This window comes from Epargyreus clarus, unplaced genomic scaffold (genome assembly GCF_041222505.1).
Source record: "Epargyreus clarus isolate Ecla_fem2 unplaced genomic scaffold, WU_Ecla_fem_2.2 ptg000014l, whole genome shotgun sequence".
In the NCBI taxonomy this organism is placed as follows: Eukaryota; Metazoa; Arthropoda; class Insecta; order Lepidoptera; family Hesperiidae; genus Epargyreus; species Epargyreus clarus.
Window position 1 is genome coordinate 15,203,527 of NW_027332222.1, and position 22,907 is coordinate 15,226,433.

The 22,907-nt window shown below is 34.5% G+C and overlaps 2 protein-coding genes across 3 annotated transcripts in view; both read right to left on the bottom strand.

Annotated features, from left to right (window-relative positions):
• Positions 1–714: 714 nt before the first annotated feature.
• Positions 715–2,350, bottom strand: LOC140746975 (zinc finger Y-chromosomal protein). Its single transcript, XM_073079176.1, has one exon. The coding sequence runs from the start codon at positions 2,190–2,192 to the stop codon at positions 747–749; it is 1,446 nt and encodes a 481-aa protein (XP_072935277.1). The 5' UTR covers positions 2,193–2,350; the 3' UTR covers positions 715–746.
• Positions 2,351–3,204: 854 nt separating this feature from the next.
• Positions 3,205–22,907, bottom strand: part of LOC140746978 (uncharacterized) — a 68,143-nt gene continuing 48,440 nt past the window's right edge. The window contains exons 3-7 of one of the 2 annotated variants that reach the window (XM_073079180.1): positions 8,595–8,765; positions 7,143–7,326; positions 6,492–6,728; positions 5,815–5,970; positions 3,205–5,577 (exon numbers count right to left, since the gene is read on the bottom strand). In XM_073079180.1, the coding sequence (XP_072935281.1) occupies positions 5,342–5,577; positions 5,815–5,970; positions 6,492–6,728; positions 7,143–7,326; positions 8,595–8,765 (984 nt within the window). In that variant the 3' untranslated portion in view covers positions 3,205–5,341. The remainder of the gene's footprint in view (positions 5,578–5,814; positions 5,971–6,491; positions 6,729–7,142; positions 7,327–8,594; positions 8,766–22,907) is intronic. The other variant, XM_073079181.1, reaches the window with a different exon arrangement.

Sequence of the window (22,907 nt, forward strand, 5' to 3'; positions counted from 1 at the left end):
TTAGCAACTATGTTTGGAGGCCCCCAGGATCGGGGGCCCGGGGCGGACCGCCCATTCCGACCGCCCCCCCACCCCTTAAGCCACTAGAGGCACGGAATCACCTTCTTCATTCACGAGTACATAAATGTTTACTTTTATTTCTATGATCTTCTACTATCCGATCATTATATTTTGCATGCGTATCCAAATATAAATTACTTGATACAAAAACTCATGCATTATAATTTAATAAATTATAAATAAATAAAATTGTAAGTGTATCTCATAGATAAATAATTTTATTAAACTATGGTGTACCTATATAAAATATAAGAAAATGTATAGAAAAAATACATTATTTCTCTTTATATAATTTTCATTTCGTTCCAAAGGATTGCACTGAAAACTTAGAGAAATTACATGAAATTATGTACTTTCCCAGTCCTACATAGACCTAGTATAATTCTTTTGGTTAGTTTAAAAACTTTTAGCCACTTGATTACATCAGATCCCAGGTTATTAACTATGACCAGGAAAAGGATTACTTGATGTAACTATGAAGTAGTCCTCAGGAGTAGCAACAGATTTTTTATTTCAGGTGGAACCTTTTAATTATGAACTTGGTTGCAGATGAACATAGATGGACTATATGACCATGGTTCAACATTTATACATAAGTACAAGATTTGTATATAATATGTTGAATATTACCTAATTTTCATAAATGAAAGAAAATTTAAATAGCATTTGTTTTATTTATGACAATATTATTCATTTTTTTTATTCTTTTTAATGACCTTAACAAGTAAATTGTCTGTTTCAATTTCTTCCTCTTTTAACTTAACAGGAGTTATCTCTGGCACAACTTGTAATATAAATTTGTGTTTACTCTTCACATGCTTGGCAACAGACTCTCGTCTGTAGAACTTCATGTCACAGTACGCACATTCAAATTTCTTCTCCTCAAAGTGACATTTCTGATGCACTTCCAATTTAGGCAGTTCTGTGAAGAACATGCCACAAACGGTACAAGGGTGATTAGAGTCCGTGTGATTTTTCCTATGGATGGTAATCCTTTCTTTTCTACTCGCCGTGTAGTTGCATAAGTCACATTTAAAAGCGTCTTTCCTCTTGTTATGCACCCAACGTCTGTGGTTGCAAAGTTCACTCAAAGAGTAGAATGTTGACGCACATACTTCACACGTATATGATTTTATCCCTGAGTGACGTTGCATATGTTGTTTAAGACCCTTCTTTGCGAACATTTTGTTACACACTGTACATGGACGTTTTGCCTCTGTGTGCGTCTTCAAATGACGATATACTTTTGAACGGCCTTTTACCAGCTTACCGCAAAAATGGCATGTTACTTCTATTAAATATTTCTTATGTGTGCATTCCATGTGCGCTTGGAGGGAACTTTGTTGCGTGTATCGATTTGGACATAATTTACATAGATATGGTCTGTCCCCATTGTGAATAACAATATGTGACTGAATATCCTTTGTACGTTTGGTTTTGTACTTGCACTCTATACAATGGAATACCCTGGATTTGCCTTCCCCTTCTACCCTTATTAATTTGCTGGCAGCCATCTTACAACTCTTCAATTTATTTTTCTTGTGCATATGGAACGCCTTGTAACTTTTGAACCGGCGTTTACAGATGTCACAGATGAGGGAGCTGAGCATGTGTGTTTTCTTCCAATGTACACGTAGTTTACATTTTGACTTGAACAAATTGCCGCAGTCGTGGCATTCAAATTTTAAATCTATCGCCTTACTTTTGAACGGTTTGATGTTCTCTACTGATATTTGCTCTATGGGCTCTATGTCGTCATTAAACTCTACACCATCATCTGCGCTTCCTTCGACTTTAATTTCTTCCAGCTCTTCCTTCTTAATTATTATATTTTTAACGTCTATATGAGTTTCAGGGCATAGCTCAATAATTGTTCTCTTACTCTTTTTTAACAATATATCAGAGTTCTTACACTTTTCACTAAAATTCACGGCCGCCTCAAGTTCTAGAAGGCAACTCGAACATATTTGGTCAGGAAAACCATCTTCCTCTTCCATTTCGATATTTGTTATCATCAATATGTAATATTTAATAGAATATTCCTTGTATTTGTCGAATATTGATAAGTATTCTGTCATGATATTATTCAAACATACGCGACACTGCACTAAAGTTTTATTATCACTGCTCATATTGCATAAATAATGTTGTTGGATTACAGATTCTCACATACAATAAATATATTCGTTACTTCTTGGACAATAAAGACTAAATAACGTGAAAAAAATGTTTTTTCATTACAAAATACACAAAACTTTTTTGACAACAGACATCGAAATGTTAGACAATGACAAATTGAAACTTGACTTTTGACTTTGACAATCACAAGCATTATTAAAAATCTATGACCTTGTATAATGAAGTAATTATTGTTCTTAGTTATTTGTTCATGGCTACTCCACATTCCTAAAAAATAATTATAAATCCCAAGAATTAATTTATAAGCTCGAGTAGTAATTTCAAATTAAACATTGTGTTTTCAAAAGAATATAACTAGATGTCGCTAGTGCCCTATCTACTGCTGTGCCCTACTTATAATAATATTGTTAGTTATTAAAACAAAGTCCTATGGAATAGCATTTTTCAACTCAAATTGCCAATAATTAAACATGGTAACTTACTGTTCACGGAATAGGTATCCTAAATCCTAGCCTTAGCATAATGCTTGTGAAGCGTCCTCTCAATAAGTAGGTTCAATAGTCTCAATAGTCTTGGGGTACGATTCCTAGGCACTGATTCCTACACACCTTTTATTTTTGAAAGAAGCGTATTAGAAAGTTGAAAAGCCCGAAAGACATGAAATATTTCTGAATATCTAGCCTACTACTACTGAAGTCTACTAATTCGCAGTTGGTTAACGCGATAGCCTAATACGACTCATTCAAAGAGTAACAGTAACGAGTATGATGATGTTGATTCTTTTATATTCTTAGCACTGTTTTTTTAATAATATAATTAGGGTTTGCGGATTATTTATTATTTAGGGTATGCGGATTATACCCTTCAAACCACAACACAGCAGCGCTTATTAGGCAGCAATAGATGCGGTGGATCCGCCGGATTCGAACCACTAGTGTTCTACCACCTTTAATCTTATACTTGCCCAGTTACCAAACCACACAAAAATGAAATAAAACACAGATATTTAAAAATAAATATATATTTTGTTTTCGTAATATCATATTTTCACTATAATACATATCACTAGATCACTTTTAGTTTAACACTACCAACTTACAAATACACTTACGTTTCACTAATGTCTTTACAACTTAATCTAGTTAGTTAACAATCGAATAACTGAAGACAGTAACATAACACGTACCTAATATCCTAAAAGACTAGTTAAAGACATTTTATGGTGACGAAAGTTAGCAAATAAGCCAGTTATTATGATAAATGACAAGTTATCAACAAAATAGATATGTTGCACATTTTCCGTAGATTTTGGTATGCCTTCTAAATTTTATAGATACATACTGAGAACAGAAATACAAAGAAAGAAGATTAATAAGCTATGTATAATTATACAATTGTTTTCAATCCGGATGAATTTTCAATCAAATATTTCGAAAATGAAATGAGCTCGATTCCATTGATTAATTCGTAGTTATTTCACATTCTGATTTTAATAAAATGTGTGCAGTAATCAAGATCCAAAATTATTTCGACGAAGTATTTTTCTATTTATAAAAAAATAGAGAAATGAGACATTGTGAGAAATGTAACAATAAAACGTTTTAAGGCACTTTTCGCTCATACGTCAACACAACTAGAATACATATAACCATTTGGTCCCAAATACTTATAATTATAATGCTCAAAATAACTTTATATATACCTACTCATAATTATGTTTCTTTACTGTGGTTTATTCAAGTTTATTTGATTTGCCATCTCTTTTTCTCTACAACTTAATAAACAGTGAATTAAAGGTTTCAATATATGATAATATGAACTTTTACTATAGGATATGCATATAACTATATCTGGCAGTAAAATTATTTCGTTAACCGTGCTTGGAAATGTAGTTTTGTGATCATAATAGAATATAATATATTTTATTTTATAATCCATATGACAAAAAAAAAATTTCAGAAACTTTTCTCCGGTAAAAATATTGCCACAAAAGACCGCGATACAAAAGCAGAAATATTATGAATCCATAGCATATGAATATTTGTATCAAATACATATCCCATAATAATCAATCACCCATATTATTAAAAAAATATATAGCAATATCTTCGTTGTTTAGAATGATTTTTATATATGTATCGAGATTCCTTTCTATCAACTTACTTATAACACAAGTATATTAAACAAAAATACCTAAATATTGTATTATACATGAAAATACGAATTACCGGAACCAAAAATCATACACACACACTTATTACAATTACATCGTTTTTGAATGTAACAGGGCACGCACTTTCATTGAAAATATATCGGCTACATACATGGTGACATGTACCGGCTGTGATTTTTTTATTTAGTTTGTCTACAGTTTCTCAATCGATTAGTTGCCAAAATATTAATAAATCAAATGAAAGTGTTGCCCTATTACATACTTTATTTTCCCTAATCTATTTTTATACATTATTAATATTAACCTTAAGAATATAATACAACTAGTTAACCTAAATACACGTACGACATTTTGGCGAAAGTATTGCCAGCAGCATCCGACCGGAGATAGATTAATAATATTTTTTTTTTGTGGATTAATAATCATTTTTTTATATTATTCTGAAATTTTTCAATGCACTAGACTTTATACAGTTTGTTGGTACATTAAGGCATATGCAAAATTGTTTTAACGTTAGTTCAGATTACTTACAACAATGTTATGCAAAATTATTGAACACATTTTGATGATATTTTTACATAATTGAAATCTAATTGAAAGTAAGTTATTGATATTTTAATTTAAATCTTAATAAAGTGAGGATATAAGACTAATGTAAAATTTTTACATAATAATATTAGGATACAGGGGAAATATGGCTACATTTAAAGGTATTTAAAATTTCAATTTTTTGTGTGCGTTACATCCCATGTATCATCCTCTAATAATGCATAAATATCTCAGGCAGATAAATTTGTCATTGAATTATGATATTTTGTATAAACTGCTTTAGTATTGGTATATAAGTTACAATATTTTTTTAACCAATTTTCCAAAGATTCCTAAATTGACGTATATCTATTATCTGTGAAAACGCGGGCGGAGCCGCGAGCGGACGCTATTTGGTTAAACCTATCACTCGAGTAGCTTTCAATCCGGGGGTTCCTGATGTGAGCAGTGGGGTACCGGGGTGGGGGAGCTCTTGAAGGCGCGGGGGAAGAGGGAGGAGTAGGAGGGGGGTGGTTCGTACTCCGGGGGAGATGGGGGGAGGGGGGTGAACAGCTGCTGGGAGGCGGCGGTCACCGTGACGGTGGGGGAGAGGTCGATGCACGACGCGGGGATGTTCACCGGCGTGTCGGATGGCTTGGACCGCTTGCAACAGCATTCTGGAATAAGGAATTTGTTCATAGATGAAATGGAAGCAACAAATGAGCTTTTAGTTAAGTAGTTTGTTTAATGTTATCAATCTTAAATAGCAGCATTCTCCACAACAGCAGCAATTTTTTTACATATTACAATGTCATGTTTTCGATTGTGGAATCAATTGTCTCAAAATCTACACATCAATCTTTTTCCCTAAAGCGATCCTCTCCTAAAAATTTATCAAATCAATGCCAACTCACCCCAAGCCAAGCAGAACATGAGGATGGTAGCGCAGACCAGCATGCCGACCACGAGGTAGCTCCACGGCCCGTACGGCTTCAGCGCCGCCGCGAACTCCATGAACGCATTCGACTTCTGCTCGCCTTCACCGATCTTCACTGAAAGTTTCAAATCGCCTGCTTTTACTCACAAACTGCCGAGCGGAAAATGGATTGATGGAAAATTTATTTATATAAGAGAGATATTCTAAGTAATTAAGAGTTTGATGAAAATTTTTGAAGTAATGATTTTACTTATAAAGCTTCAAGGAAAAATGGTTAGTCAAGTGAAAGACAAACGCTTCATACACTCGAAGTAATAAAGTAACGTCGCAGTGTTGTCGGTGTTATACGCTATAATAACCTAATATAATCACAAAATAAATCTATTTGTACAACTCATTTCGAAATATAGAAGTACCTTTGTCATCCAAATTTTGAATCCTTTTCTATAATTTTAGGAACAAGAAAATATTGATTCAATGATGACCTATTTTTTAGGATATTCTAGACATTCTAAGAAAGCCAAAAGAAAATTATAATACATTAGTTAATATCTTGGATCGATTCACGAATAATCGCGAAAGTAGTAAGCCAAATAGTGTCCACTGGATCTATCTCAGATAAACGGGGTTATAGAACAAGTATTGAATACTTACTTATAACTGAAGGCTTCGTCATCCCGTCCTGCTGATCCAGGCCCAACAGCTCCTGGTTCCTCGCCGCGAACCGCCGCAGCATCTCCAGGAGAGGCGAGTCCCGCCTGTGGGAGCACGCGCTGGAGTCCTCGTCCTCACCCCCCGGACAGTGTCTCACCCCGTCACAGATCAGGTAGGAAGATATGCAGAGGCTGGTCACTCCGCAGATGAACTGAGATTCGTTGTTGCATACGGCTCCTGGAATTTTGAGGGTTAAGTTAGTGGGTGGTCAAGATAATAACAATAGTTAAATTGATGATTCTGCATAATTAACAAATGGTCATAATAATATGTTTATAATTTATTTATTTATTGCTCAATATTTAATTTTTCTTCCTTAAATTAATGAATTCTTACGAAGAATTTCAGGATAGGTTAGGTTAGAAAAAAAGTTGGTGAATGTTAACTTTTTGTAGTTAAACCTATTGAGAAGGGCTACCTGATGGAAAGGCACTGTCGCTTATGGACATTTGCAATACGAAAGGAGTCACCAATGCATCGCCAGCTTTGAAGTGGAGCTCTTATTGCACATTTGTTGAAGAGCCCCATGTCAAAACGTTCTATTAAAATCCCATAAAAATATGGACCAAGCACAAAGGCTAGATCACTTACCACTATTAACAGCGGTGACCACAAGTCGCAGCTTCTCGGTGTGGTGGTAGGGCGTGTTGGGCGGGTTCCACACGATCCTGATCTTGGGCGGCAGCAGCTTGGTGCCGGCGCGGGCCGCCACCGCCGCCGCGTTCCCACCGCACAGCGACAGACGCCATATTGGCGTTTTGGCGTCGCCGATGTACTGGAAATTGTAAGTATTATAAGTATTTGTAAGTTTATTGTAGGTACTGTTGGAGTAGTCCCTGTAGTTCCGGGACTAGAATAGGGCTACGGTATCCCTTGCCTGTCGCAAGAGGCGACTAAAAGGGGGCTTCCGGGGTTGCGGGCGGCAAGAGTGGGAGCTCGAACCGTTCAGTGATCTACCCCGGGGGGGACGGCGGTATGTGTGGTCGCATACCGTCGCAATCGCCAGATGTTATGGGAGGAGCAAACGCTCCCCCAGGGCAGAGCCCGATCCGGGCATCGCGCTAGGAGGACTCCGGTTGTGTTCCGTCGGAGATCTCGGAGTTCTCCAACAAGCGCTGAGGACGGCCACCGGGGGGGTTTTAGTGCGGTAAAAATCCCACATAACCCGGCGTCGCTCCCACGTCGTCGTTACCCGACGTTTTTTTTTTCTTTTCGAAGGCTTCCCCCTCGAAAAGAAACAAAAAGGTACTGTTGAAGTACCAGGAGTAGGGTAGTTTTGAATTGGATGCTGAGGGGTCAGAGGGTGCGATTGAATCTCTGATTTTTCGAAGAAACTTCATATTAAAAATAATTATTGTTTTAACGGTGACGATGAATATTGTCGTAAAAAATTTAGTTCTGTAAAATAAATTTTCGTCAACAACCCATAATCGTCCTACTACTGTGAAAGATTCTGCACTTGACTAGCATGGAAGATAAAGGTTTAAACCCTTTTCACACTGAGAGGAAACCCATTCCCAGCATTGAGATTGAAATGGGTCAATGATAAAGTTCTTGCCCGGAGCGTCATAAAATAATACATAGAAATACATAGTGTATCAAGATCTGGCCGCAGGAAGTCAGTGTGTCCTATTTAACTCCAATTAACCCCGCGTCATAAAACTCAATTAGATACTGTTTTCCTACTTAGCTGTGTCAATGAATAGGTACATTTGCAGTCTTTAAGTAGCACTCGATTTGGAAGCATTCATATTTATGAACTTTGCCAAAGCCCGTTATTAATAATGAATCTATCCTTTTGCCTACCAATCATCGAAATATGACCGCTTCTACATTTATAGTATGAAGTAATAGTTAAATGTCAATATTTGGACATTAGATTGAAAAATGTATAGACTGATAAATTAATAACAGCGTTAATCGCCTTCGAAATCAGCCTTAGAAAGCAAAACAAAAATGGTAATCGCTAAAGCTTCCTTAGCTCAAATGATAGAAGCCAACGGGCGGTCAGCCGTATAAATAAAAAAATCAAACAAAACTTACAACGAGCAGTTTACACGCGTCAGTTGAGTTGGAGACCGGCGCAGCCTGGTCCGTGGCGGTGTCTTGCGCGTGCGCAGGGCTCCGCATGCTCCACTTGCGGCCCGGAGCGCCCGCTACCGGCGCCGGGGCTTGCACGTCTGAGAGGCCGCGCTCCCATTCTGCGAGCGACTCCTGGAAGAAGAAATATTTTGTTATATGTGATGGTAGATTGATATTATTCCACGGCTAATATGGAGCTCCCTAGGTCTTATTGGAGTTTCTTTCACCGCTTCTTCTCTATAGCGACACAACTTCCGAAGCGGTGGTAGTTTGTTGACGTTCAAAAAGAGTTTTATATGTATGAATTTTGAGTAAATCCATTTTAACCTATTTTTTTCCTATAAAAGATTTGCAATTTTTACTCAAGTCTTAAAAATTCTTAGTAGAATTTACATTTCGGCTTTTAATTCTGTGTGAATGTCAGTCCAAGACACGTATGATGTAGAATATTATAGAAACATGAACGATGATAATGAATCATAAGCATAGTTATAAAGGATTTATAAAAAAATCTTATCTCAAAAATTATGTTTATTTTGGCCATTTTGAAGGGCAAGGTTGAAATCCAATACACTCACAGTATAGTCATATTATGAAGATGACACAAGCAAAGTGATATATTTATTCCCCGTTTTAACGTGACGTCAGTCAATTATTGGATGCAGACGGTCTATAGGAACGTAAAATATTTGCACATACCAAATGACTTCTAAGAGAGATGTGTTTGACTAAAAGGCTGTTTTGTATGCTTTATGCTGCGTAATGTTCACCAAATACAGGTAATTGAATACTATTTTCGGAAATGCTATATGAAAAAAATTGGCCAAGTGCAAGCCGAACTCGCACACAGCGGATTCCGTACACCAAAATTTTCATATTTTTTTGTTTTTAGTATCTTTATTATAACAGCTATTGAAGTAAATGCAGTGAGAATTTGAACTGTTTACCTATTACGGTTCGGTATAAAGCGAAAAACGTCAAAAAATTGCGGTTTCTTGAAGTGCAACCCCTATTTATTTTCAACTATTTTTATTTTTAGTATTTGTTGTTATAGCGGCCACCCTTATACATACTCTGTAAAAATTTCAAGTGCCTATCTATTACAGTTCCGGAGATGGAGCCCTGTAAAAGACGGACAGCCGAACGGACGGACAGACAGCGAAGTCTTAGTAATAGGGTTCCACTTTTACCGTTTGGGTACGGAACCCTAAAACGAACATTATTTCTTCTAATGGCATACTTAATAAACGCTTTAAGCCCCGATCAGACGTAAATATTTCGTAGAAGAAACAATTACGACGATACGAAAAGTTTGTACAATAAGGAAAAGAAAACGTCACGTACTTACGATTAGGAACTTCTAAGAACTTATGATGAGTATGCCTTAATTACCTACTGTCAGTAGTTGTGAGGAAAATTACGTAAATTCAAAATAATTACGATTTTCTTGGTCGCTATGCTAAGTTACAAGACACTGGCGTAATATAATAGAAAATGTTTTTTGGAGTTTGTCGGATTATTTTGGACACCAAGAATAAATGTTACAGGATTTTCACTCATAGAGAACTACAAAACTTCGTGCAGTGATAATACCTTCTACCGCTAAATAGTCAAGATTTCTGTGTCAATAATTTAAAAATAATAGTATTTTTGAGGTAAATGCCGGCTTTCCGCAGCAACTAATATTAATTTAGAAATACAGTAATAAAATTAGGCACGTACACATATAAGAAGTAGGAAGGTAGAATTTTGGCGATGTTTCAACCCATTCGTACATTTTGGGATCCCTCATTCATCAGGATGAGTCGTAAATGAGTAGGTATGAACATTATAATTATGAAAATTTAAAAAGCATTTTAAATCTTAATCACTTTCTTTCATCGTCATAAAAACGAACATGTGGCCTTATGAAGATTAATATTGTTTAAAATATTTTTTCAGTAATAATAAGTAAATACATTTTTACAATAATGTTATGTTTTGAACAACATGGAGGTAAAAACGCCTTATGACTTAATAGCATTATGATCACACACGCCACATTTGGTCATTTGACCTGACAAATAAGGTAATATACTGAAGCTAGATTTTTATTACCATTACGTAATAACATGATGATAATAAAAAACAAGTTTGCTAAGTTTTTACCGGATCTAAGATGAGATCGTGTCGCATAAAATAAGAATAAAGTGTGGTAAATGACAAAATAGGTAGGCAGAACAAAGTAGATGTACACAAAATAAAAATAATTGGTTTAAATTGATGAGTATAATGCGACAGAAATGCTTAAGACAAAGCAGAAATCGTATAAAACAGCAGCGCTACATTGTTGCTATGGATATAGCAGAAACAAAGGGAGTAATGGTATCCTCAGTTGAACAACAGAGATTTCGATCACATTAATAAAGTAACACCTAAACCAACACATATGCATCATTCCGACACGCGTCACGGAACACACAAGCATTAACAAACACAACGTAGTTTTCCATATAAATAATTAAATTCAGAACGCTTATTGTGTACGACATAGACCTTTAAAGTTCAGTGCGAATCAGCCGAGGCCGTGTATGGTGTTACTGAATATGTATAATGATACGCAGCACGCCCACATTGCATAATAACCAGCAGCTGTATGGTGGTAATATGGTGATCTTATCGGCAGATCTGATTTAGATTCACTTGATATGTACGCCAATGTCAAACACAACTCTTGTAGAATTATTTACATTAAATTAAAGTTGTGACTGCAAGTTCAGTAGCTTTTTGAAGGGAGAGCACTCTGATGTTCGACTTTGCTAGCAACATCGCCACACCTATTTTTGCAAGTGCAGAAGCACTGTTAGATGCTATACCTGTTTTTTGGTGTGGTAAGGGAGATTTATTCGAAGCATTCCAACGTAGTCATAAGGGGTAAAGCATCTGTGGACGACTTCAGGTAGGAATCTATTTTTTTTTTTTTTTTTTTTTTTTATTTATTCAGGTTTATCTACAGTTGTACATTAATAAAATCTTCCTTACAAACTATACATCTAAAGTTATAAAGTCTAAAATGTACAGCTACTTACAGATAAACTCATCATGCAGAAACGGAAAGACGTACCAATTTAATCGTACACTGCAACTCTAAACAATTTGACAACGTAATAATAACGATTTTGATTAATTTAATTCTACTGAATTACGAAACTTTGTCAATGAATCTTGATTAATATCTAATTCGCTAAGGCTGTTAAGTAGTTTAAACATTTTAACGAATGGAGAGTTAGTACCTAATTTAGTTCTTCTGATTGGTATTACGAGAGGGTCTATTTGCTTACGAGGGTATCGAATCGGAACTCTAAAAGTAAACTCTGACAATAATTCTGAGCAATCGATTTTATTTTTTAAGATTTTGAACATAAAATTTATAGCACAGATGTCTCTGCGCTTCTCAAGACTAATGATTTTGAAGAATTTCAATCTCTCATTATAAGATGTTATTTTTTTCGCAATACCGGCAGAATAAGCCAGGTTCCACAGAAAACATTTCTGTACTCGTTCGAGCCTCAACGTATGTGTAGCGTAATGCGGTCTCCAAATAATGCAATTATATTCCAGAATACTACGAACCATGCTATTATATAGAATCATTTTTGTTTTAGGGTTATGAAAATGCTTACTATTGCGATTGATGAATCCTAACATTCTTAGTGATTTATTAATAATATTATCAATGTGAGGTAAGAACGTTAATTTTGCGTCAATTGTTACCCCTAAATCCCTGATACAATCAACTTCTTTAAATTGAGAGCTCTCTCCATAATAGTCCGATGGCAAATTTTGCGACTTCCTAGAAAATTTTATATGATAACATTTAGTCGTATTTAACTGCAATTTATTTTCTTTACACCATTGAAGAAGTCTGTTGATATCCGATTGCAATAATTTAATATCCTCGCTTGTTTCAATTACTTTTATGAATTTCAGATCGTCCGCGAACAAATATGCCGATGAATGCCAAAAACAGTTTATAATATCATTGATAAAAATAATAAATAGCACTGGACCCAAGTGAGACCCCTGAGGAATTCCGGATGTAATAGGATAATGTGCTGAATTCCAACCGTTGACCACCACATAAAAAGCACGATTGCTTAAAAATGATTTTATCCAATTTAGTACTTGATTGGCAATACCATAATAGCTTAACTATTTAAAGGATCTTTATACAATGTATTGCATTAATTCATTTTGAAGTGATAGCGTAGTTACTGGAGGCTAATCTGTGTCGTTGATTATTTATTAGGCAGCTAAAGATTCGGGTTAATGTCGACCCCGATTCTCGATTGCCAGAGTCCGATATATGGCCCGATTGTCCATAAAGATAATAGCCGGGCTCAGCTGCTTTTATCTGCAGAAATAATGAGATAAATTGATATTTGGACATAACAGATAAAATTTATCCAAACTTTCTTCAGAATAGCGGAGGTTTCGTTTGCCTTTATGTATCCCTTCAGATATTAAGTCAGTCAGTAAGGCTATTTCCAAATAGGACAGTACTCTTACCGAAGGTCGATCATACAGATGTTACTGTCCTTGAGATCTACTTTCGAATCTGTTTCTAATTACACCTTTCAAAATAAAATTCAGCAACTCACATTAATATAAGGTAGAAGTAAATGTGGTCATCATTATGCCGTGTAAATGTGGTCAGTATTAACGCCGTCATTATGAAACCAATTACAGTCCAAACACCTACAACACTATTCTTTAAAATTGCCCCTAACGCTTTAGGGGCTTACAATAAAATAATAAGTACGTGAATAAAATACTCTGTATCTACCTTATCAAAATGTATGTCGTGTCTTCCTTAAGAATTTTGTTATCTGTTACTCTTTAATATTCAGAACACGTCGCAAACTCATTAAAAAACGAAATACAATTACATTGCAATATTTTACTTGTAATACCTTTGAAACAAACTGCACATGGAGCCATGATCCAGACTTCCTTAGACGTCATGTTTTACTAAAATATTTTCTTTGTTTTAATTATTATTTGTATTGTAATTGGAACAGGAAATTACTTTAGGTTCTATTGGTCCAATTTAAGTCGGAAAAAGGATGAAACCTTGGCTCCGAAACATCCAGGAATGGACGAAGCTCTTGTTCCCGTTTGAGGATTACAATAAAGCCAGACAGATTATTCAGCCTCAAAACTGATGAAAACACGAAACACGAAACTTTCGATCCAAGACATTCAGCAGGGGACAATTGAATTCCTCGTAAATGAAGTTTTGATATTACTCCACGAATTTGCGATTGACCATATTACTTCGATTTTAAATAGAATTTGTTTTTCACTTGGCTTGATGATTTGAATTTTAGAACTGATGAACTACATGTCTCAAATTTCTTAAGAATGAAATGAACCACCGTTAATCATACACATAAGGAGCATAACTCACTTACGTGCCTTCTTATTGCTACCATACATTACTGTTTCACATTACATAAATCCGTATGAGGAGTTTAGTAAAAAAATTGGAAACTCTGTAACAATGGTCGAAACGAACAAAGGGGTTACATGCATAGCAGTTTAATTGTGGTTGAAACAATGATGAAGTAATGCAACGCAATGCAGTGAAGGTGTTACAATTAGTGCGACAACGTTGCACTGTATAGGAAAGTTACGACATGAAGTGAATTTGAAGTTGCGAATGAGTTCGCTGGCCACCTTATAAAAGGTAGCCATGGTCATCATTAATTAATTGCTGTTGAATTTGCACAAGAACCTGTAACTTCAAGATTCAAAGAACCTGAAATTTCTAGAGTCATACGCTTAGGCCGATTTTCCGAAATTTATCAAGAAATGGTGCCACGTGTATTCTGAATCACGATTTCGAAGTTTTATAAACATCATGAATATACACGAGCTCCAAATTAAGACCATCTGAGTACGGCACGGTATGATAACCACCTGACAAGAAGTCACTCTTTGCCAAATGCTTATTATTACAATGCTTGTATATTATAAACCTGTTCTTTTAATTCGTCTGTCAGTCAGATAAATAATCATCAATGACTGATGATAATGACATAGGAATTAATTTAACAATAGAGGATTAGACACGGCAGAAATAAGTTAATATTTACCTGAGAAACTCGTGTAAAAACAAAATAATATACCAGACACTCCAAATTAATAGCTGTATTCATGTAGCCATCACGATATCACGTTTATACCTAACATTAAGTTGAGTATGGGGAATTTGCAGACGTGTAATACATTGTTACGTGTAATTGGTAGCGTGACACCGGATAGGGTAAAGGGATAACGGAAGTTAGTAAACGACTTGTGACATGCGATAATAACGTTACAAATTTATTATGTTAGGGAATTCATATTTTAATATTTTGTAATTTGTCAACCATCACGCAAATTTAAAATATTTGGTATGTAAGTGAAGATTTATAACACTTGCCGAAATCACTTCAAAATCGCAGCTTTGCTGGGTAATAAAGTATAAACCATAAAAAGTACTTTAAATCTATTTAATGAAACATTTTAAAAGGATTGCAAAACATTAAATAAATAGAAGAATAATAAAAAAATCTAAATTCTATATTCTTGAAAGAACGGCACATTTACATAACATAAAAATGCCCAATTTAAAACCATATCTCATGGTCAGCCAATACCATAAATTATGTAACTTTTACAGTGATTTTTCAATTGAATTTTTTTGAAATATCAATTGAAAAATCACTGTTCTTGCAAGTTCATTTACATTTTCAATCAATCATTTCAGCAAACCAAGCAAAGTCAGGGCTAAATGCTATCTTGGTAATGATCATGATTAAACCACGTAGTAAATAGTAAGCGCCGTAAGCTATAACCCAGTAATTGGACCATAGCACGTTCGATAAGCTTCCTAATGGTGTTTCCGTGTTGTAATGAGAGCATTGTCTTCCGTTCAGCCTTGTTTGTCATGTATCTATCAAATAATTCATGTTTTCATATAATAAAAATAGGTTTGGTTCAGGTGAAGGTTTTGGTAAGTGAAAACTGCCGCTCAGAGATATCTGAGTCAATACCAGAAAACATTTGTGTCCAACCTAAGGTCAGCCAGAAGTCGTGGATGAGTATGTTTCCCTAACTTTATCTTTAAACCAGAAAACAGCAGCGCTTAAACCCATGGATATTCGGCCGAAATTGGTTAATAGTAGAAATAGTGGCGGTGGTGCTTGCGGAGTCGAATCTCAAAAAGTTTTACCACCTTCAAAATTAATAAAGAATAACGAAAGAAAACTATATTTTTCCGCGGCACATATGCTTACTTTGACCTCACTGTTCAACAGAAATAGGGTTAACAATATTCTGAAATATTCTGGATTGAAGGATGTTTAAATTTAACCGAATCAAAAGTCTTTACATAATTCATTTCGAATGCCAATAATACAGCATATCACCGTTTTAAAAGGTATTTCGGTATGAACCACGATCACTGGTGATTACAGACATCAGCTGCCAATCCCAATTAAGATTAATATCTGAATTCGGTTTTATGCAAACGCCCCATATATTATTTTAACATTACCACAATATTCAAACCAGAATGCGATAGTGTAGCCACTACTAAAGGCAACTGATAAATATAGTGGTAGAACTACCATAGACGAACCACAGAGAAAGATTTCCCAATCAATAGATAAACGTAATAAATAATTAGGAATCTATCTGCTCTGCGGTGTCTGTAAATCATACCATGTTGCTTACAAGGAAAGCTCTAGACTACAAATAAACCTATCTAGTACCTCTATCTAGGTTACAAACCATGAAGCCAAGGTGATCGATCTACGCACAATGCCTGGCCTTGTGAACTCGTGATAGTCGGAGCTTATGTTAAATGATTACCGCAGGACACATAGAAGCCACGTCGGTTAAATTCGTAAATCCGATCACTTCCGATTACTTTGCGACTTGTAGAATTCAAGATCACGAATACGTGTTAATTTTTAACGTGTTATTTTTTGTAAGACGCAATAAGTTTTCTAAGATTATTATAGATTATTAAATTTTTTTATCGTCAAAATCAAATTCAATTCCATAATTCATAAATTCAATCGGTGATCAAAGTTGCGGTTGCTAAGCGGGTGTATTTTTTTGAAACGCCGTTTAGTTTTTTAGTTTTTACATATTTATTGTGAATTTGTCTGACATCAATATTTGTTAGCAGGATCAGGTGTTAATTTAATAGAGTAGATGTTTTATTAATTTGGCTGAAAGCGGCGAAATCAGCTTCAAAACACACGATTGGTTTTCCTTAATTTACAACTTTTACCTCCCGTTTTCACTTTTCTACCAAAATCTTTTTTTTATGCCAAAATGCCCAACATGTTCTTTCACCAAAAAAAAAAGATTTTTCTTAAGGAGGTCCAGTATTTCGCCTACTATACTATAGGGAAACTTGAAACGACGCTGTTAAAAAATCAAGAGACCCAGTCCCTATTTTAAACGCATATTTTTCAATATTGGCACTAAAACAGTCAATAGTACTCAATACTTAATCGATGTTATTCGATTTTCTTCATATACAAGGTAAGCAAATACCTAAATGTGTAAAGTCAGCTATTATTTGCACGTGACGTACCTCTCCGTCTGTTTTGTGTTTAATTTACGCGTTTTGTTTGTTCAGCCATTATTGATGGTCCATAAATCATGAACTATAAACGCTAATGAACGCGATTGTCCTCAAAATTCACTCAAATGAATGAAAATTTCAGATAATTATGTAACGTTCATAATGAATACTATTTCTATACAAGTATTAAATTTGTATGTGTGTTTAGTTAAGAATATTTACTTTTGTAATATGGTACAGGATCCCTAGTATAGTTTTCATCATTTATTAATAACAAGCTGATTTTTCGTGAGTAGCTTCGTTTCGACAAGACGCCCAACATTTTTCCTTACAGCAATGTTGGTAAATGGTAGCTTGATGGGGCAGCAAGGATAAAATATGTTGACCGGACGAATTCTAAAAATTTATTACTAACCAAATTTTTCTTTGTTAATTATCAAGATAATTATTTAAATAACGTGAAAAAATATTTGTCCTACAAAATATAAGGTTTTTATTAAGGCGTCCCCCCTCTCCAACATGTATCATAAACAAGGTCATGAAAAATAATTACTAACCAGCTGATTTTTTTTTTATTGGCTGTCTACCATTTACATAGTCTACCATGCACATTGTCCTACAAATTACATGGTATGTCATCTCGGACCTACGCTGAAAAGATGTTAATTCCGCAGGATTATTTTTTTTATTAGTAACTGTAGGACAAAGGTATCACGTGATAGGATAATATAATTTTTATCTAAATAAAACAATGTCGTACAAAAAAAAGGGTAACTTTTATTAATCCTACAAGATTTGTAATTTAACTATAATATAATATAAATAAACTATAAAACTGGCGGACTGGAATAACGTACTTCGCAATTTGTAGGACAATGTGGGTAGTAAGCTGTGTAAATGTTAGACAGCTAATTATATTAAGATAATTGTCTCGATAATTAATAAAAAAAAATTCGGTTAGTAATTTTTTTTTTGATTCGTCAAATCAACATATTTCATCCCTATTATTTTAGTTATAAACCACAATCGAGAACTTTCGTACGAGAATTTGTTGGGCGTCTCATTGAAACGAAGCTATTCTGGAACACTCAGCTTGATACTAATTATTTTTACATTAAGTATTAGTACTACAACTTTTAAGTGTAGGTCCGAGATGACATACCATGTAATTTGTAGGACAATGTGCATGGTAGACTATGTAAATGGTAGACAGCCAATAAAAAAAAATCAGCTGGTTAGTAATTATTTTTCATGACCTTGTTTATGATACATGTTGGAGAGGGGGGACGCCTTAATAAAAACCTTATATTTTGTAGGACAAATATTTTTTCACGTTATTTAAATAATTATCTTGATAATTAACAAAGAAAAATTTGGTTACTAATAAATTTTTAGAATTCGTCCGGTCAACATATTTTATCCTTGCTGTCCCATCAAGCTACCATTTACCAACATTGCTGTAAGGAAAAATGTTGGGCGTCTTGTCGAAACGAAGCTACTCACGAAAAATCAGCTTGTTATTAATAAATGATGAAAACTATACTAGGGATCCTGTACTAATACATTTGATAATTTGAAAAAAAAAAACATCTTTGTGTTTTTCTGTCCCATGGAAATCCTAACCTTTTCTCCCTTGGAAAGGCATCATAGATGCCATTTATTTACTGATACAATTAAGAAAATGTATCGGACTCTTATATGCAAAAACTCCATGTTTTTTCAGAAGACTCTCATTAAAAAGACATGGTTGGGCTTTCGTATTCTATAGCGTTAGTCAATCGGAAAACCAGTCTTCTTAGAGGCCTTTTGCTGTAATGTAGTCAACATTCTAATCTAACCTGATCTCTAAATGATTCCGGCGAAGTTACTCCTTCAAATGTAACATACAGAATATGGAAATTAAACAACCATACTAAAGTAGGTACCAAATTCAAATAATCAAAGCGCAAGTGTGATTGAACTGAAAGGCTTGCTTCAATCAAAAGATCAATTGGTTCGAGGAGTGACCTAACTAAACGAAGCAATAAGCGAAAGCACTAACAACAACGTCTAGAACAATCCTTGCATTATACCAGGTTCAATAAACTCTCTGGAATTGGAATATTTGCTCTTAATATGTTTGTGGAGGATAATGTGGATACTGCAGTATCAACAGGAGTTAGAAGGAATGGTTGAGGCATGATTTTCATGGGAACCCTAGTCTACCGATAGTGTTGCAATTAAAGTGATAGGACTTTTCGCGGTTAAAATGCAGCCGACCCACCACCAAAGGTAGACAAAAAAACAATAGGTGGCCATGACTGTGTGATTTTATTTTCAATATGAAAATGGTAAAAGGACTGTTGCAATCAAAATATTTGATTACATTAAAAGGATAAAATTACTAACAAATTAAAAACAACAAAATGTAGCTACCTACTGTAATTAATACCATATCTAGGTCACAACACTAATTAACTTGACTGCGGGTAAAAAAACTGGGCCATATTTTGCACCCGCCTCATGCAACAAGTGTGTTCATGCATCATAAGGTCATACCGATAATATGATACAATCAGAATTACAAATATTGTGGGCACTACCGACACACCTGTTCTCGTATGTTACCGTCCAACCTTAGTTTTGTAAATTCATGATAATACTAAATCCTATCTTCTTATTAATAAGGACTATAAGATGGACCTTAATGTTCAAGTAAAACATGACCGTCTCTGACAACGCGGAGGTCGTGCCTTTCATCAATCATTAATGCGATATGTTCTCGCAAGTCAATTCATAACGGTGTAAAAAGGATAAGTAAGCCTATATAGTTTCTACATTATCAGTCTTCATATAGGTTTATGAGTCACCAATATTCTGCTGACTTGAAAATCGTAAGTACAGTAAGTAGTTCCAGATAATAACGATTTGATAATGCCTGAGAAGGAAGTGATAATATATATTTCCACCTTTTAAATACGTAGTGAAAACCAACCTAGAAACTGGATCTCGCCATGACTCAATGCCATGCATATGGATGATATTTTATTATCTTATAATGACAGAATCGGTATACTTATAAATCCCAAAAACGACTATAAATTAAACGGTACCTAGCATTCGACGCTCCTATAGATTCAATAGAATTGAATCTTCAAAAGAACTTCTACACGGCGGTTGCGGAGAGCATCAAAACAATAATTATAACATTACTCAAGATAGATAGAGTAACGATTTGACAATCAGATAATTTAATAATTTTGAAACTGGCTTAGCCAAGCCCTCTGTTGAAACAATTTGCAATGTTTTAATTGTGCGGTTGGCAAATTAATTTGCTTACTCTAGTTTTAACTGATATGATCCCACACAATACTTTTAATCTGAACTGGTTACATTCGTTCTTTAATACTAAATTGGGTTCGACTTCACACGCTGCCAAATGACCTTAAAAGTCTCCCCTGGAAATTTTCTGGAAATTCTTACCAAATCACCAATTTAAGTTCCCAAAAATCGGTATTGTGTTGGCTCATTTCCAGTAGTTAAACAGAATAGTTCAACTACTGACGTGGAACTTTCTTTTACTAAAAGTTCTGCAATGAACAGTAGTTATGTTAAAAAAGAGATATTAAGTGGTCGAGTTTTCAGAAGCAAAAACGCATATGTCAGATTCAGGTATCCAATTTAAATTTGAAGATTCACATCACGGACTACCATGGAACTCCATATAATGAAATGTGGATTGAATTATGTATTTATGGCATTTGATACGTTGCAATATCTGCTACCTGTTGCTACCTGAAAGTTCAAGCTTTAGACCTTTAGAGCAATGCACCAAAATCTTTCAGCAATATTGCGCAACCTTCCATTCAAACTAAGCGCGTCCATTTGCTCTGATAACATTGCAATCTATATCTTTCGTTCACTTCCATAAAGTTCAATCTGTAGCACAGATCACGCAAAAACCAGCGTTTAAAAGGTTAAATAAAAACTTACAATGATATAACAGCGATTCAAGTTTTTATGCAGCTACGTGACCAACGGAACTGAGGTTGTTTGTACCTAGAAAAACCTCCACAGAGTCCACACCTACTTGTAATTTATGTATCAATATCGGAATTAATTAGGCAAAAAATAGAATTATACTTTAGAGGAAAATTTCCAAGGATCTTAGACATTATTGTAACTTTGTAACAATTCCACGTTTTATGAAACTACTACTTCAATAGAATTTTGAATTGCCAGTGAGATATTTATACCTACTTCGATACATGCGAATATATGTATTGATTTAATATAGTCACAAAATACGTTATATTTAGGTATTTAATAATAATACAAATAAAATCTGAAAATTATGTTCTTCGACGGCGGTCGCCCTGTCACACCATTTTTGACTGTCAACATCGCTGTTAGCTCAGTATTCTGGTTTAAGGATAACATTATCTCTACTATCACAATTCCCAATTTTCATAGATTACTGCTAACTTGTATGTACCACCTTTTCTGTCTAATCATATTTAGGGTTAATTATCACACATGTCTTTGGTCAACCACTAAGTAACAAAACAGCATATGCCTTTACTAAGTAAATTTTCTAAAAGCAAGAATGCAATACGTTTACTACGAGGAAGAAGGAACAGAAATGATCTGTAGACCACAAACCGTAATAGGAAGTGATTTTAATCAATGTTTAGTTCATTCAACTCCGATCCGAATCTTTATTTACAAAATTACCTTGATAGTTACAAAAGATTGATTAGATAGATAAACAATATCTTTTTTTTCTTTTGTGAATTATGAATTTCTGTGAATTGTATCATTCATTTTGTTTGTCTTGAACTTATAACATAGGGTACGTTAACTAAAGGTTAATTCTGAATATGTGGTGCTATGATTTTATTTTAAGGATTTTATCTAGAAGCTTTCTTGAAAATCGACTGCGTAGATTTTTGCCTAGAAAGATAAACCTTATTGTGCCGCCAGCACCAAGACTAAACCCTCAGTATATGGCTATCTATAGTAGAGCAATATTAATACCTAATGAACGGTAATTTAAGAGTCAGTTTTCTATTTCTATAGAAGTAGTATATTATATAACAATTATATAACGAAAATACATTAAAAATGATTTATAGCCTAGCTCTATTTAATCGGTCTATAAAGCAATTATCGGGATATCGCTTAAGAATTTTTAGAGATACCTACTGATGATAATATGTTTTCCTGTTAATAATATTAAAAAAATGGTTATGTCGATTATAACCATAACCAGCTATAAAATGTGTTAAACGATTTCGATTGACGCATGTATGATAACTGATGTTCTAGAACATTGTTATGATTGGATATAAATTAATGAGAAAGACATAAAAACTTTACACTGATAGCCTCATAACATACACACACTAGTACACAAAGAATTAAACATAGTCCTTGGAATATAAAACTCGAAATCAAGAACATTTTATTGAAAGTAGATCCTAGATGTTTTGCTATGGAGAAGAAGCAGCGAAAACACACGTATGTTAAAAATATTGCATGTATAATGACAAACTAAGCTAATGGGACATGTAGAGCTAGAGATCCAATCACACATCATCACATCAGTCAGATAATTCTTTTTTACACAGTATCTATTTAATAATCCGTATATTTTTTCTGTGAGATTT